General features: G+C 37.4%; 1 protein-coding gene across 1 annotated transcript; it reads right to left on the bottom strand.

Moving 5' to 3' along the window:
- Window positions 1-5934: 5934 nt before the first annotated feature.
- LOC139724048 (carnitine O-palmitoyltransferase 2, mitochondrial-like) lies at window positions 5935-18031 on the bottom strand. The gene is made up of 12 exons (XM_071635246.1): window positions 17897-18031; window positions 16652-16698; window positions 15858-16054; window positions 15408-15467; window positions 14599-14702; window positions 13414-13547; window positions 12699-12901; window positions 11777-12050; window positions 10855-11047; window positions 9296-9469; window positions 7810-8035; window positions 5935-7280 (listed from the first exon to the last, which is right to left on the bottom strand). Exons 1-12 carry the CDS (start codon window positions 17948-17950, stop codon window positions 6955-6957), a joined length of 1992 nt encoding a protein of 663 aa, XP_071491347.1. The 5' UTR covers window positions 17951-18031; the 3' UTR covers window positions 5935-6954.
- Between the last annotated feature and the right edge of the window lie 767 nt (window positions 18032-18798).

The raw sequence follows: 18798 nt of genomic DNA on the forward strand, positions 1-18798 counted from the left end.
ACGCGTGCTTTCTCACGTAGACACACGCTGTCGATCTCGGGCGAAATTACAACAATCCTTATCAGATACTGTAGATCATTCAGCATCTGCATTGCATGGCCAACGAGCTGCAGGCGAGCCCTACGTGCGCGTGCCACTGTGTCGCAGGCAAGCTTTCATGTGTGTGTACATTCTGTTTCGCTATTCCAACGCCCGCTATTAGTCATTCGCACTAGCAGCTATGACCCAGCTGATATGAAACCCTAGTCAGGTCATGACCTTCCGCCGTACAAGGCCAGCTGTTGAAGTCGAACGCGATTAGAGATTTAAACTCAAGGTACTACAACGTGCAGGTTTACTTGGATTTGCAAACTGCATTTGAATTTTTGCTTCAAGAAAAGATGATGTCAAAGATGTTAGGCGCGTCCAAGGTCTTCTTCGCTAATGTTTCCGAATGATTTGCACACTTTTGATTATGTTTAACAATAACTTCATCCTTCCCATCAGATGGACTTGATCTTTATTAAGAGAGAGAGTAATTATAACACAGCAATGATTATCCTCTAAACTGGATCCAGTTGTTCAAGTTGCCCGATCAAAGACAAATACGATATCTCTTGTTATAAAATTAAGAATTGCAAGACCTCATCTCATTTTATGTATAGTGATTGGATAATGATCTGTATTGTTATTACGTAAGAAACCTTATATATACATATATATATATATATATATATATATATATATATATATAATATATATATATATAATATATATATATATATATATATATATATATATATATATATATATATATATATATACATATATATATTTAATACTCCCATATATAGTTTCGGTACATAGGCGCCTACACATCTACAGTGAAGATTCTACTGCATAACTCGTTAACGCTTCCTCTGAAACTGAATTGAAGAGGTCGAGATACCGACGTACTACATCGCCTGCTCTTGGGCTAATCATGTATCACGGTAAAGTGTCAATTTCGAGGGCGCTTTTATTTACTTCACCAAACTACAAGGAGGTTCAGGAGCTGGATGAGTTCCAACTGGCTGTGATAAATAAATTAAACAGCTGCCGTTTTTGTTTTGTTTTTGTTGTTGTTGATGCATTTGGGTTTGATGCCACCATCTTTTTGAGCAATATGAAGATTCATTTTGAATTGGAATTATTGAACATATCTGTCGAGTATATTTTTCTTATATCAGTTAAATGAAATGATATTTCACGTGATGATGAAATGTAACAAAAAAATGTCAGTTGGCCCGTCCAGAAATATGTGCAGATAAAAGTGATACTGTGTATGATCTTCATATCAAGTATATCTTTTAATTATTAACTGAGATGTTACATTAGTGCTCGCATATGCACAGTCGAGTAATTTTGATTCCATATATTTTATCAATCTTTACCCAATTTTTATATTCATGTTAAACCATTGATTAGTTTAAGATTTCGGGGTGTCATTTTCCGATATTACGGATATTTGCAATCGATTAAGATCATTTTCACATAGGATAACGTTGTGTCTTTGAGTTTGCGTTAATTAGTATTTCGGGTTTCTATATTGATCATGAATATCCGTATTTCTGTATTTCATTCTGTTCTTCATTTCTTCTGAATTTTGAAAGTAAGATAAAATTTAAAACAACATCTTTTGTAAGTGAGGATGGCGAGAAATATTTACCATCGTAAAGACATATCTTCCATTCAGTTTAATATAGCTAGTTATCATGCATTGATACATTTATCAAATTGTTTTCCTATCTGTGAGGTAATCCAGTTTAGATTGGTACAATATTAAAATCATACATACATATATATATCATGGCTCGACACTAACTTTTTTGTTTGGTGGCCCGATGGGGCCACCAAAATCCTAAATTTCAAATTTTTGGTGGCCCGAGAGAAAAATTTGGTGTCCCGAAAAAAAAACAATAAAAAACATTAAAAGTCCTTTTTTTTAATGAGTCAAATATTTAAGATTTATGATAGTAAGAATTAGAAGTTGGACATATCTACTCATAGATAAACTCAACAAATTTGCAACACTCACTCTCAGGCATTCATTCAGTCCTTTTCATCCATCCTTTGAACAAATTTAACTGCTAATTTCCGGCGCAAAAAGTTACGAATTTATTGACATACTTTTCAAAATATTTTGGTGGCCCGAGGCGGGCCACCAAATTTGCCCTTTTTTTAAATTTGGTGGCCCGACTTTCATTTTTGGTGGCCCCGGGCCACCGGGCCACTGTTAGTGTCGAGCCCTGTATATATATATATATATATATGTATACAAACATATGTTGTGGTTTTTTTTTTTTGCACTCCGCCTCCTTTTCGATAATTCCTGGCTCCGCCCCTGTTTACCAAAGTAACAAGGCAAGTGCCATAATGTGTCTCGCCCATTCGCATACAAGAAATTGTACGCGAATGGGATATAACAGATTAAAAAAAGAGAGATAACAGATAAAAAGAGATATGAAAGGGTAAAAATCTATGGCAGAAAAGAAACATGCCATAAAAACTTAACATTGGGCCCTGAAAGTTCGTTGACCCCTGCCTGTGACCTTTGACCTTGTGGTGACCATCCACTCCCCAAGGGACATCTACCATCCAAGTTTGGTCACAAACGGACCTACGGATCAAAAGTTATGACCCATAACAGAAACGCGCCATAAAAACTTAACATTGGGCTCTAAAAGTTCGTTGACCCCTGCTTGTGACCTTTGACCTTGTGGTGATCATCCACTCTCAAAGGGACATCTACCATCCAAGTTTAGTCACAAATGGAGTTATGGATCAAAAGTTATGACCCATAATAGAAACGCGCCATAAAAACTTAGTATTGGGCTCTAAAAGTTCATTGACCCATGCTTGTGACCATTGACCTTGTGGTGATCACCCACTCCCCAAGGGACATCTACCATCCAAGTTTGGTCACAAATGGAGTTATGGATCAAAAGTTATGACCCATAAGAGAAACGCGCCATAAAAACTTAACATGGGGTTCTAAAAGTTTGTTGACCCTTGCTTGTGACCTTTGACCTTGTGGTGATCATCCACTCCCCAAAGGACATCTACGATCCAAGTTTGGTCACAAATGGAGTTATGGATCAAAAGTTATGACCCATAATAGAAACGCACCATAAAAACTTAATGGGCTCGAAAAGTTCGTTGACCACTGCTTGTGACCTTTGACCTTGTGGTGATCATCCACTCCCCAAGGGACATCTACCATCCAAGTTTGGTCACAAATGGAGTTATGGTTCAAAAGTTATGACCCATAATAGAAACGAGCCATAAAAACTTAACATTGGGTCCTAAAAGTTCATTGATCCCTGCCTGTGAGCCTTGACCTTGAGGTGACCTTCATATATAGCAAAATGTGAAACTTTGTATGACCCCTCTTCCCTCGAAGTTTGATTGCAATTGAAGCCCAGAGTAAAGAGTTATTGAAGTTTTTGTAGCGTTACGGACAGACGACGGACGGACGGACGGACGGACGGACGCCGCAGGCGATCCCTTAGTCTCCCCTCACCTCTGGTGGGCTCGACAAAAACGACTAAATCACTGGCAAATATGAAGTGGTTGACATCATTCCTTTCACTTAAGTGATAATAGATATAAATCATCCATTCTGTAGGTAACTGTCATGTCACAAATATGAATTTCTGATATTTACACGAACCCACTATCCACTGCAAAAAGTATTGTGGCCCGTAAAGGTTAAGGTACGGAGAAACACCTTTTTCTGTTCTCAAGTAGACTCTCTATACAGTGAGATCCATTCCAGTTAAATGAAATAATCAGAGCAAACAAACAAACAAACAAGCAAAAAACAAACAAAAACAAAAGCATTCAACATCAACAGGAAAGCAAATGATTTTTTTTTAATGAAATTGAATATGGATTGATAAAGTTGCCACAAAATTGTCTGTGTTTCTCTTGATGTACAAATGAATTCCCCTCCTTGCTTGAAGATACCATTGGTGCACAATAATTGCATCTCTACACAAATTTGATGCGATGTTAAGATTTTTGACCTCTGATTCATTAAAAAATAAAACAAACCTGGATATCAAAGAATTTGGGTCAGTGAAGAAGTCACTGAAAAACTTCCGAGACTTATACTTTAACATACAGCATTAACATAATTTTGATGGATTTTCTACTGTTTCGATATTCGATTGCACGCGGCCTATTTGTAATATCAAATTATAGTTGGAGTGGCATTTGATTATCATGTGAATATGAATTGGGTGCCTTGAACAAGTTGAATACTAGTACATCTGAACTGCATACAAGCGAGCAAAATGCCTTAAACTGAATCAATTGGTACACTATAATACAGATTATTGGCTGATGAAAAAATTGCTCCCAAAGAGGCTGCTTATACAATGCACTTTATATTTTAGAGGAAATACATGTACGTGTTATTCGGATCATAATTTTATTCATGTCTAATCACATCTGAAAGACTTTACAACATAAAACAATGCAATTGATGCATTAATTACAATTTTTCAGTCAATTCATAACTTCAACAGATATGAGAAACACATAAAAAATATTAATAACAGTAAAGATAGAGATAATGCTTTACCTTCTTCCCATAGACATACACACAAGCAGGGCAAAGTATGTGCATTGATATGTATGTTTACTGCTTCAACGTGCTGATGAAGCACGTCACATATTTACAACCCTGGTGAATTTATGCTACTCTGTTTTCTTAAGGGAATGAATACAACACATGCCAGGAGATATACTTCAAATTCTTGACACTTAACACGAGATACTTGAAGCGTAACACTAGACACTAATTCATATGTGATAAACCTTTCATGACTGAGAAAAAACCAACGACTGAGAAAAAACCAACAACAACAAACAAGTATCTTGGCATAGAGAACATCTATGACTCCCTATTGCAAAATACAAAAAATGAACCCCATTACAATGAGATTGTTGGGGGACAGCAAGAATTTTCTCTCATAACAAAAATCTCGTTAAAAACAGATGAAGTAAATAAGGAAAATAATGACAGTTTTACATGTAAAATTCTCTCGTACGAATGCAATCTCATAATATCAGCATCCATTATAACAGGGTTCGCCTGTACTCTCAACGACGTATCAATTGCCACAGGAAATATTTGTCGTCACATTGTTTTCATAGCTGCTTGCTCATTACTGAATGAGGTAGACGACTCACTCTGAATGTATTCATTGTGAATCTTAACTGACTGATCCCATGTTAAACATGCCAATTCCACTGATTGACTGTGTCTTCCGTAGCTTTGCAGTCTCTTTGGTGCTTTAGAGTTCCCTACAAGTTCCCAGATGCTAAAGTCTACATGCAAACTTTGGCTCTCTAGCAGCATAAAATATCTTAATCATGGGAAAGAAGCATTTCAAGTAAAAGTATCAATATTCCCATTCATTGAATACTCTTGTTCTATTTTCTCCATGGCCATGTTTTGGTATCACAGACTGAAGGCACCGATCGGATTGCTGGATGTGTTCAAATAATTGATGGTATGTAACACAACATCCCAAACCCTTTACTTAGGAGGAGTATATGAAACTGAACCACATTAATGTGTACTAAAGAGTTATATTTCAGTTGTTTATGGTAGTTATTCTCCTTCTCAGCATGGATTCAACCACCTATGTCTGCTAAAATGTCAATTCAACATCACTGAGACTGTTCCCAGTATACACATTGACACTAATAGCCTTTTATTGCAAATACAGCTGTACACTTAATCTGGCAACATCCAAAACCTGATCTGTTACATCAAACGAGATGATACTTGCGATTATATACCTTGGTGAAATAAAATTTTGCTATTTGAGGCTAATGGCAGAACACTACATTAACAAATTCCTAACAGTGATATATTACATATTGTCTACATATTTTCTCCGCATTCTTGCATAATGCCTCAGACATGACTTACACGCTACCATGTATATCCATTTATTTGCCGATTTGTCACTTGTTTATTAATTGATTCAATGGACGTTGCTTATTTACAAGAATTCTGTCTTATATTTTTTGTTATTCTGAAATTGAACTTCAGTACAATTTCTTTTCATAAAAGTTCAGCACAATTAATCTTTATATGTGACTAGCATGTATTATATCCATAATAGTTACCCAGATGCACATTATGACTTCTCAATGACTAACAGGGAGATACTAAATGCCTAGTTCATTTCCCTTCATATGACTTCAGGCACTACTCAATATTTGTGAACAAGCAAATTTATGAGCTGTCTGTTCTAAAGTGTTTCAAAACAAGCACACAAATAAAAACTTAAGTTATTTATTAATAACCCTACAATTTGCTGAACTTCAATGCACTTTTAATGTCTCTACAGGCGTACAATGTGAGTATTTATACAATATTTCAGCTCTACTTTTGAGTGAAGGAAATGATGCTGACAAAAATAACCACCAATAAAAAGTTGTTAATGAGCCAAATATTTCCCTGTCTCATGACAAACTTATATAAACAGCAACAGTCTGGATGACCATCATGTATCTTTTCATTATTTTCTGTGTCAAATTTCACTTTACACCAGAGAAGAAAATAATGAATTAGTATTAACTGCTACTGTTGCAGAAGGACATACTACAAGCTATCAAATATCACAGTTCATTGTAAAATTTTGCATGAATATAAGAACTGAAGTCAGGAATTGGGAATAGTAGCAGTTTTCTTTGTGGTTTAATTTTTACTGCAATGTAGAAGTTCTCAGAGAACTGAAGACATCATATTTCTGTCAACAACAACTTGATATACAGGAATGATCAACTTTTACAGATCAATCACACAATACGTCTTGGTATTGGAAGTTACAAAATGAGCATTAAATGCTGCAATTTTCAAGATCTTTGACAAGAAGTGTTCACTTATTTTTCCAGAGTTAGGTGTTGATAATCTTATTTGTTTGTTTTTGCCAAAACATCTTGAATGTCCTTCCAACAGTCCACGACACAGTCTACAAAGTCTTTACCACTGAGTGAGTCAGGGTATGAAGTGATATTGCACCCAACTGACTCGTCAAATGCTGAGTAGCCAACGCCAAGGCCATTGGGGACCACAGGGGCAAATCCTCCTGCCAAAACGGCTGGTGCAGAGAGGGTACTCGTGGACAGGATGATGTGGTTGATGTGGGTGTAGGCAGGATCGGCAAAGATCTCCGGAATTTTCCCTTCCTTGGCAGCCAGAGCGCGGAGAGCAAATAGATGGCGGTCCCAACCTTGGCCTACAGAGAATAACAAACAGCCACATGATAACAATAATTTTTAATAGTGGAGTTATAAAAACAAAGGGTAATGATGTTGAAATAGCATTTCACCAGGGAATGTTCCTGTCTCTCACCAAGTTTGATTTCTCTCATTTTGATGTAAGACAAACTTAAGCACCCTTGTCCTTTGAATGCTACAATCAATTGGCAACTATGAAAGTAAAACATTCTCCTTCCACACATTTCTAGTGTTTCACACGGTTGTGGTCATTACTAAAATCTATGATAACTTCAGAGTGTGACACAATATCAGAAACAACACTACATCTACAACTGAAGATTTTTACTTTTCCATCCTTCACAAACAGCCCCCTCCCCCTCAAAAAAAAAAAAAATAAAAAATCATATAACATGTAAAAATACATGCAAGAGATACTACCTAAGCACAAAGCCAATAATACTAGAACTTCGTAAAACATTCATATCACATAAAGTTAAGACAATGCACTTAAAAATTTGCTTCAGAAATTAGAGTTCTTTTCCTCACCCATTGCTGCCTCTTTGGTTAGGTGGTTGTGTTTGTTTGAGCACTCTTGAAGCAGTCTCCTCTTCTCTTTATCACTCATTGATGAGTTCTTGTCAAAAGCCTTGGAGCAATCAAACGTCTCCTTAGTGGCCGAACGCAGGGTCTCCGTCCGACCGTGTTTGAAGGCCGCTGTGCTGCAAGACTCGTACGTGGCCGCAACCCTGCCCATCATCCTATAGTATGCCATCTGAATAAAACATATAAAGTAGGGGTGTGATTTCAAGTCATGCGCAGTAGTCTGTGTCTTGACAGATCGGACTTGAAGCAGCCATTTCTTCACAGTTTTAATGATCATTTTTTTTTACTGCTAACTGACTGCACACAAAAGGTTACACAAGCCATGTACAGCAGCCCACACTTGGTCTAATCTGGGGGCTTATCTGTGCAGACTTGATGATGTTTACTGGTGATGAACCACACGATGTATACCTAAATACTTCACAAACTACGAATTAGTTTGTAAGACGAGACCCCTGCACCACTTTCAATCCCTTCAGATATAGTAGACCAAACATTTATTGAATGCATTTTATGGAATACAATTTGTGCAATGCTCAGCTCAAACATCTTTGACTGAAGAGAGGAATGACTTTCTTGATATAAAATTACTGTCAAGCAACGTCATTCATAGCTTGCAATCTTACATTTTTTCGTGTACAGAGGAAGAAACTATTCCATAGATCCAAAGCATGCAGACCAAATCATCGTTATCGTGTTTCGGTGTAGATTCGTTTAGAGTGCTTGGAGTGGAGCAAAGGAAGTGTGCACATGTTGAAAAAGATGATTCATGAAATGAGTATGAAACCCAAATATATGTGGATTTAGGGAATGGAGTAAAATTGGGCAATAAAAGAGCACTTGACTTTACCTTTTACAGAAAGTAGGGGACGTATTACCCTTAACATGTGTTAGCAATAGTGACTTTAGGGGTATTTGGTAGAATGCATTTTAAAGAATTTTTATAAAGTCCATGTGATGTCGCAAAGTGTTGCAGTTTTCTAATCCAGCCCGGGCAGCACTAAGCTTGCAATATACACAAGTTTGGAATGGGCTGTCTGATTTTCCTCAAACATCACAGCTGTGTTTGACTAATATCAAATCAAAATCAAATCAAATCAAATCGAAATCATGTCATATCAAATCATATCAAAAATGACTGCATTCACTCTATAAACATGTTATTGGGGTTTCTTTCCTCTTTATTGCAGAGATTCTAGATCTCACAAACTTGTAGTACCATACTGTAACTCATTTCTCCCTTGGGGCCAGGAAAAGGATAGGACAGTTCTCACTGCAGAAAATTCAGTCCAAGTGGGAAGAGTTCTAAATTCCTCTTGTAGCTTAGTTTCATTCATTCACATTCAACCAAAGGTCCCTTTCTAGTTTCTGGGAGAAAATGGTACCCATCCATTTGGTGAATATGGCACAACGGAAGACAATGACAAACCTGGAATGAAAGCTGCATGATGGAATCTGGACTGATCTTGCACGTCTTGAGAAAGTTCTTCCCAAAATCCATGTGTTGGTGTGCATTGATACTCAGTTTGCTGGTTGCCGCCTCGTAGTTGGCTCTGGCTGTGTCGATGGCATTTGATACAGCTGGGTCGAGATCCAGCGCCAGCTATCAGTGATGTGATCATGAGGAGAAAAAGATATGTAGACTGAGATTACATCAAAGTTTTTGCTTGATAAACTCTACATGAGTCATGAACTGCTACTCATCATTATAGGATGTGGCTTTAATTTCACCATGAGACTTCACAGACAGAAAATGTGGACGTAACACACTTAACTCTTTATGTGCCATGGTACAAACCCCCTGTGTGCCACATTATTCAGACACAAACGTTGTCATGCTTTGGGAAGACATTCTGTTTTTAAAAATCCATGTAACTTTTATAGATTGCTGTTTAACTGGACCTGTAGTGAGCAAAGGTGTAAAGAAAATGGCAACCTTTTCTTTGATGTAAATTGCACAACAAATCTCTTATTGGTTTTATTTCAAATGACCAGAAGCTACATTATTGCAAAAAAAGCATGACTTTTTCACACAAAATAGTGACAGAAATTTTGATTTTACACAGAAATTCAGTAAGGGAACACTGCTGGCTAGTTAACCACCAAATAAAATGCAAGCTTATGTGAGAGGAACAAAATCATGAGAAAAGTTTTCATTGTACTGTGGCTTTTGGCGACTTATCGATCGATTTGCGTTGCTTTGTGCGTCTGAGCAGAATATGCGAAGTTGGCACGCCGTCGACTGAGTCAGGCATGCGAAAGTGGCACTTAAAGAGTTAACATAAAACCATACACTTCATTTATACATCAAAATGCTTAATGACATATCATGACGGACCAAACGGTGTGGGCATTTGGTGTTTCGGCCAAACTCGGTCACAGCATTGATTGGACATCAACAGGCAAGTAATCACTATTCTTCAACAATATTTCAGGAGAGTAGTCCCATTTTGTAAACCATTTTCTACTTTTGCCAATTTTGTTCAACCATGGAAATTGGTATAAGACCAAAAAAAAAATATGCAGCTAAACTTTATTTCATTTAATGAATGTGCTGCTAGATGTGTACTTTCAGGGTATTTTGGACTTTCTTCAGTTTTTGTGGATTTCCTACAGCATCTTGATGATGAACAGCTTTTATATAGCACTATTTATCTTTTATTCAGAACATTAAAAGGTAATTCAAAGCAAGTCATTTTTACTTTAATCATCACATTTCTGGCAAAGCTTGCACCACTGCTTTAAGTTTTGACATCAAACAACAACAAAAAACCAAATGAACAAACAAACAAACAAAAACACCCCCAAAACACAAACAAAACAGAACAACAACAACTACGACTGGCACAGAAAGTGTTATGGATGAGACCTATCAGTTTAAGGCAAAGGTTTCCATAGTAGTCTCAGATCACTGGAAGCTTCATGCTAGAATAGTCTGCAACTATCTCAACAGAGTGGCATTTAATACTTCATGGAATGAGAACTCACTCTCTTGACATTCTGGGATGCATCAATGCTTGCTGGCTGGGCCGACGGGGACACAGCCGGCTTCTCTCGCGTGTCCTTGAACGTCTCGTTGAAGAACCTGAGCACTGCTACGCCATCGCCCCAGGCATGCTCAAAGTTGACAGACATCAGACCATTTTTGCACACAATGACTTGGAATGACTTGTCAAACCACCTGAAGAAAAACAATAGTCTCTCAAGTTTATCAATGTAGAGAATTGCAAATTCAACACTCTTACAGGCATGCCCCACCCTTGCAGGCAGCTACATGTACCGTAATTGATGTTTATAATGTTCACTATTGCAAATAATACCACAAAAATCTGAGTATTTCTGAATAAAGACAAGAGAAGCTAACATGATTAAATTAGCAAAATATACCAAAGCCTCAAAAATATAAATGTTAAAGCAGTCATTCTGACCAAAATTCAATACAATATCAAATTCTGATGACTATTCCACCACTAGCCTAAATATGAGAGTCTACCCATTTTTCATGCAGTATCTTACACTATACCACTTGTAAGTTCCTTCCTGTTTAGCATTCCTTTCAGTTTCTTACATTTTCAGTTTCTAAGCTGATATGAAAAAAAAAAGAATTCCTATTCATCACTTATTAGCTACTGATGGGATTCATATACCTACATATGCCTGCACACACACAAAAAAAAGTTGCTTGACTGTATCAACTCCATCACACACATACACACACACAAAAAAACCCAAACAATCGAACAAACAAACACGCAATAAAAAAAACCCCAAAACAAGCATTATCCCTAGCTCACCATCAACAGAGATCACTGACAGGAGACATTGCATGAGTTGTGTTTATACCACTGCTTTATATAAAAGGATCTAACCATGGGCATGAGCACAAATGCATTCTTTTTTTTTTTCTAACCTGTATGCACCATCTCCATACAACATGTTCCTGGTCATTCCCTCCGCATCATCTGGGCTGGTATCATCCAGGCAAAGACAGAAGACAGCGGAGTCAATCTCATCCAGGGTCCTGGCATTGCCCTCGCTGGAGTCCACAATCTGCTGCCGGACTCTGGCCCACACGTCTCGGTTCTCTGCTGTCAGGTAGCCCCAAGGGTGGTCCGGCCGGGCCGCCGTGTCGTTAAGGATGTGCTGGAGGTTGGCGTGGATTACAGCTGGTGACACGATGTTTCCTGGCAGCAGAAGAAATATTATGAGAGACTTCATTAAATCTTCATATTTCTCTAACGCCAATCCTTGATAACATGGTTTTAGGGTACCAGTTTAGCATGTACAGTGGACTCTTGTTATAACGAAGTCCTAGGGACCAGCAGTTCACTTTTGTTGTATCGAAATTTCTTATAGCCAAAGAAATAAACAATAACACACAAAAAAAGAGTGGATAATGTTGCTACCTGAATTTTCACTTCGTTATAACTGGAATTTCATTATAGCTGTGTTCGTCATAACAGGAGTGCACTGCATTATGAGAGACCTCATTTAGTCTTCATATTTCTCGGCACACCCATCCTTGATAACATCTACATGGTTTTAGGGTACCAGTTTACCAAGTATACTGCTCCATCAGAGAGCCTTGCTATCAAAATTTATCCTGCACTCTGATACTACCTTTTAAAGCAAGTAGATGTTCTCTTTATTTTCATGAAACAAACTTTTAAACAGAACAGACATGGGCTGCATTGAGCACATCTGGATTTTCAGTCAACATGGATAAATGTGTCAGCCAGTTTGCTGCCCTCTTTTGGCCTCATGGCCATTCTTATCTTCCTTCTTTCTTCCCGAGATCTATTCTTTGTGTGACTCTTTCAAGCCAAACTCACCATCCTCATCTATGACGTCGAAGGTGTAGAATTTGCCATTCCTGACGACCAATATGTGACGGCCAGCCTCATCGGTCACCAGCTCATCCCTGCCGATCTGGGGGATGCGTGTTGAGTTGAAGAGACGGAAATACTGACTCATGTCAAGAGGGAAGGCTTTGTTGATGATTGCATAGTAGGCAGCGATCGACTGAGGCATCCACCTAAAAAATAAAAGAACAAGAAAGCAAAGAACTGACATAATTATGAAGTTTTAATGACAGCAGCTTCCACATTCATTCAAATTACTATAAGAACTGCATGCCCACTTGAGTTGATTTTTCATGCATATTTGAGTTTCGTTAGTTTTTTTAATGTCTGCATCTGTCATCCTGTTACGAAAGCACACTGCATATTCATGAGGTTTAATACAGGTACAGATACAACATACTAAATTTTATTTCTCTAAGGATTTGTTGTCTTTTTCTATTACTCACAGCTACTGAAACAGGCAAAAATTTAATCATTCTTGTAATCATTTAATGACTACAACATACTCTGAACAGCAGAATTTTTTGTTTTTTGCAAAACTTTACACTGCAACAACCTGCACTTGTGCATGAAACTTGCTACATGTAAGACTTGGCAGGTCACAACTATGACAGTCCTGTCTGTCAGAAGGTTTGTACTTCGTAACCCTGTCACATTCAGAGCATCAAATACTACTTGTACTTACCTGGCTATCTTCCGAAATGACTGGGTATCAGATTTTGGGGGGTTCAGATGGTAGACCTCAGGCTCCAGTTTGCTTGATCTGATAGTCTTCATGAAACGCATCGCTGACACCACGAGGTTTGTGGATCTGATTAACTAATAACACATGCAAAGTATGAACAAGACGTTAGTACATTCCATGTAATAATGAATACTTCTTACACCCCATTGCATGGCAGCACTGTGGTATTTGCATGCAGAAACTTGGCATGAGTCTTGAGGCATCTCAGGCAATAATATTGTTTGGATTACATTGTTTCACATTTACATGAGAGGAGACATTATAAGTAAATACAACTGCAACTTAATATTGAAAATTATACCGAAAACTAGGCTATTTGCCTGTAAACATATCTTTAAATTTGGACACACAGCCATACTTTATATGACAATAGTCCTATTGAAAACACACAACATTTAATGTTCCAATCAAGGGTTTTTTGTTTCGTTTTGATTGTTTGTTTGTATTTTAGTTTGATATAAATGCATACTAGTATCCAGAACTTCTTTTACAAAAAAGAAATATTGGGGTGTACACCTACGTGGCACATACCAGTAATCATTCTTACTTTTGTCACATTGCTCAATAAGTTACTCGCCTGAATGTTTGTTCAAATGCATTTAGGCATGCATGACCCCCCCACTCACATACACATTATACTGTGACAAGTTCTGACTGCTATATTGAATGCGTTGCTGTAAGCATTAGCTAATGTCTTACAGTGACAACAGTGAGTCTGCAAACGATTAAGAAAATAACGATGAAGAGGCTAATATACCCCTCTCTTTACATAATATACGTAATTCTCCTGAAAGGAGAGTAGAAAAAGTAGTAGATAAAGGGGAAAAAAGACTCCTTACTTCTTTCTCTATTCTTTAAAGTATTCTGTATTCTGAATGGTGTTATAACTTCATTGGCCACACCCAGAGATGGTTTGAGAAATTGTGATACATCAAAGCCTCAATACACACCTGGTCATTGCATTCTGGTCTCTCATCAAATTGGAAGGCCATAATAAGGATTTAAGTTCTTTCTCTACACCCTAAGTAATCTGTATTCTGAATGGTATTATGTCATCTATCTTACTGGCTTTGGTAGAGTTGTTTGATTCGAGAAATTATGATTTATCAATGTCTTCAAACACACCTGGTCATTGTATTCTTGTCTCTCATCAAACTGGTAGGCCATGTAGGGATTGAAGTTGAGTACAAGGGAGGACCTTGATTCAAGGTACATATCAAACCATGGTCCTGCCAAGGTCAATGAAGAAGAGTGTGACATTGTGTGTTACCGATTTTAAACTGGTTCAAAACTTGTCATTAAAAAAAAGATACTGGCACTAGCAAATAACATTATGTACACATCACGTCAACATATCACAAATCAATCCTACAATTGGAAATAATAAAATATTGAAAAGATTTTGAACAAATCAATCCTACAATAGAAAAAATATTGAATTGATTTTGAACTGCAGACTGGTAACATCAATCAACATAAGTCTGATTTTTCCTGCATTTGCATCACTTTCCAAAACCTAAATGCATGTGTGTGACATAATGAAAGACTTATGCAAAGAGTGGTCATGCCCTTACTGCATATCATAGCATGCATCAAATGCTAAGTCCGAGTTCTAAAAACTTATTTCATATCTACATACACACCAATATATGCTTGCGATTCAGCTACATGGTTTTTACACGTACCGTACTAATCAATTTTGCCAAAATTTGACTGATTTTTCTTGCTACAACAATTCTAGAACATAAATGACTTTTTATTTTTTCTCTTTCTTGATTCTGTTGTAGTTCTTAGAACTGAATTACCTCTCTAGTGTGTAAAAAAAAGAAATAATAATGATAATAATCAAATATATATATATATATATATATATATATATATGGGAAAAAAAGAAGAAGAAATGCTTTATTAATGGGTCCATACTGCTTGCTCACCTGAAATGTAGCTGGTGTGTTTGTTGCGCTTGTCTTGGGCAATGAGTTGGCTATTCAGAGCTGAAACACACAGTGATACAATTGAATGAGCAAAAGAACAAGTGTGACACTTTTTTCCTTTCATTTTCATTAATTTCCACATATGACAATGCAATTCAAATATTCCTGTGCATCAAAGCATATCTACATTCTTTTTTGTCTTTTCCTATTATTTGTCATCTAATGCAAAGTACACTTTGATCTGACCTTATTAAGCAATTTAATACTTTATACTCATTCAATATGAACAATGATTTCAAATTTCAAATATTCATCTGTGCTGGAATGCAAGTCAGTGATGGAATAATTGACTAATGCAAATGGTAAGGATGCAAACTCTACTAAAAAAAAAAAGAAAAAGAGGAGGACAAAGTAGGAAGCAAGTATGCACATGCTGCTATGTCAGCTAACCTTGCCCCTCTCCCTTCTCAAAGTCTCTGACAATCTTCTCGGTGGCAGCGTAGACCTCAGGGGAGAGAACAGGCTCCTGGGAGGCAAGGTATCGACGGCAGGTGTCTGGCAGCTTTGGGATGGGCAGACGCGGGAGGCTGCGCTGAAAATGCATTGTGGGAATGATGCTATCTTGGATGAAGTCTGTGTCAGAAGAGCTGTGTGGTGGAGATTGAGTAAACATATACTCTACAACAATGTTGACAAAAAAAAAGTTTGATAAACTATGCCTTGATATTCAAATAATGCATATTGGGCAATTATGACACAAATAATTCAACTTGGTGAGTTTACATAGCGCTCAGAGTTTGCTACATTTTATACACAAGCATTGGACTTGTTTGCTGTAGATTACAAATTAGACTGAACATACCCTGAAATTGTAAGTTACTTGTCATTCTTTATATATTTAGCAACATTTTTCTTGGAGCACTGTATCAAATCTTTAAGTTGTAGCATTTGATGCACATTTTAACTATTAGCCTCTTGTGTCTTACAAGGGCAGTATTTCATAGATTCACAGCAGGACATATGTAGTTTCCAATATGCACACAGTTTGTACAGTATGGAATAGCACTCTGTTGGTGTAAACTGTTCTGGAACTCTTCCTTGATGCATTGCAGCAGTCCTTATTATTACATGAAAAAAAGTGTAAGATATCAGAATGATAGTAAAAAAAAAAAGTTTAATGATCTGTTATTGCCTCTGCTCAATAATTCTGCATACATGAAAGAAATCAGCAGAAGCGAACAAACCTGTTTCTGTGACTTGAAGAGGACATGCCCCATATTGCTGCAATGCGCTGAGGTAACAGGAAAGAGAGAGAGAGAGAGAGAGAGAGAGAGAGAAATGAAAAGGACTCAAATCACTCAAGAGGAATGCAAATGTATCAATATTGTTCAGCCAGGCAAAACACCATACAATGATCCACAAACACCTATTCCTCAATGACTGATTACTAAATTTGAGCATTATGCACCACAGATTAACAGAAACAGTTTATCAAATACTCACAATCATCACTTGTATGATGCTCTGTAAGTGCAAGTTTAGATGCATTTTCATATACTTGGGTGCTCCAGTAGAGTTGGCAAAAGAAAACAATGTTCACTCTTAAATATCAAGTCCTAGGACTAAAATAAGTGTAAGATAAGCATTCAAATGCATGTATCAGTGCTCCTAGTCCTACATTATTGGATGTCTTCTGGCCTACTCACTCTATCACAGACATTTACTCAGACAAAATGTGAATAATCCGTGTGCTACATTTTTAAAGTCTTCGTGAATTCAGGTCATTGTGTTAAAAATGCTTTGCTTTTACTTTTTAAGGCTCTATCAATTCTAATTATGAAGAAATATAAAGAACTTTAAATAATGGAAAAAGAAGAAGAAGAAGCAACATACATTTGTTAAAACTTAACTGTTACAATGTTAGGAAAGAAAAAAAGTATCAATTCAGCAGTAATAGACTACAAAAAGAGTGACATGCAAAACATAATATAAACAACAATCAGTCAATTTCTAGGTATGAAAAATAATACAAGAGTGAGAAGGGGTCTAGAGTCTAGACCTAGCCTAGGTCTAAATTCTCTAATTGCCTTTCAAATCAGCAATCAAGACAATGAGTGATTGTCATTTGATTGTCATTGACATGACATTGTCAATGTCAGACACGGGGTTCTCAATGCGATATGCTACAACTCCGCTACTTTAGTCAAAAGTAACTTTTCAGCGATACATTAATTGTCTGGATCAGTATTGACAGGTGCGACAGAAAGTTTGCTACTGTAAACTAGACTATAGACCCTACTGTCAGTAAATAAATGTGTGCACACGATAATCAGCCAGCACATTACTAATTGTTGTAACTAACATGCAATGCTACGCGTGGGACTGAGTTGGCCCGATTTTTCTCGTTTTCGTCAACTCCTACTATACTACGTCTGAATACACTGTACTTTAAAAGAATTCATAAGGATGAGCAGACTTTGACTACTTACATTCGGTTGTCCATGTCGGCACGGTAATGTTAGTAACCGCTGAATTCCAGCCATTTCTGCACTTTGGATGGTGACTCTCACGCCTTTACTGCCAGCAGAATTTTAACACTGCTATTTTGTACCGGTAAATTATCGTCGATATCATCCCGGGCGCGTATTTTTTATTTACACGCAAGCCTGTGGCTTTTGGCAATCAAATTCAATAAAACCGCTCGTAAAACGTCTATGCTTACTCCGCTCGGGTTGTGTGCACAGATATTCTGTGGTCGTGTGTTGCGAAGAGTTCTGTGAGTATTTCTGTGGTCTCGCGACGACTCGATTCGTACACGTTCATCAGTGAGTGTGTGCACGCGCTGTGAAAGTTTTGCTCGCCGTGGTAGACCCTCATCCAATAATTACTAGTAGTACGTATAAATACGTATAAAAACGGGTGAGAGTGCGAAAAACAAGACAATACAAAACAAAACAAAAAATCTGACAAGAAGGAAGAGGGGGGGGGGGGAGAGAATCATAAGGAAAGAGATAAAAAAGCAATGAATATTCTGTGATATCTCATCAATCATGCACAACAGGAACCAATATTATTGCGGGTTCCATGGAAGACCACAACTTTATTGGTGTATGATGGGGATGTGTAGGCCCCTAATGGGCTACCTGCAGTGACCAAAGATTATATAGTTAACGCTTATATATATATATATATATATATAAGCGTTAATAACCTACCTTGGTTCAGCAATCTCCAGTTCCCTCTCCCTTGACAATGAGATAAGCAATAGGATAGGGAAAGCTACTGCAGTCATGGCCAAACTGAACAGGCGCGTATGGAACAACAGTCAGCTGACCAAGAACACCAAGCTCCACGTTTACCTTCCTGCGGGAAGGCTCCTGGAAATGATGGT

Source organism: Diadema antillarum, unplaced genomic scaffold, assembly GCF_040938485.1.
Source record: "Diadema antillarum isolate AM-2024a unplaced genomic scaffold, OU_Dant_1.0 scf00000205, whole genome shotgun sequence".
Classification (NCBI taxonomy): domain Eukaryota; kingdom Metazoa; phylum Echinodermata; class Echinoidea; order Diadematoida; family Diadematidae; genus Diadema; species Diadema antillarum.

Excerpts from the sequence above, each read along its gene's own strand:
- LOC139724048 (XM_071635246.1), bottom strand. The coding sequence starts at position 17,950 with ATGGCTGGAATTCAGCGGTTACTAACATTACCGTGCCGACATGGACAA. Across the intron at positions 12,051-12,698 it reads CGACGTCATAGATGAGGATG|GAAACATCGTGTCACCAGCT; the intron begins GTGAGTTTGGCT and ends TTCTGCTGCCAG. Across the intron at positions 11,048-11,776 it reads TATGGAGATGGTGCATACAG|GTGGTTTGACAAGTCATTCC; the intron begins GTTAGAAAAAAA and ends GTTTTTCTTCAG.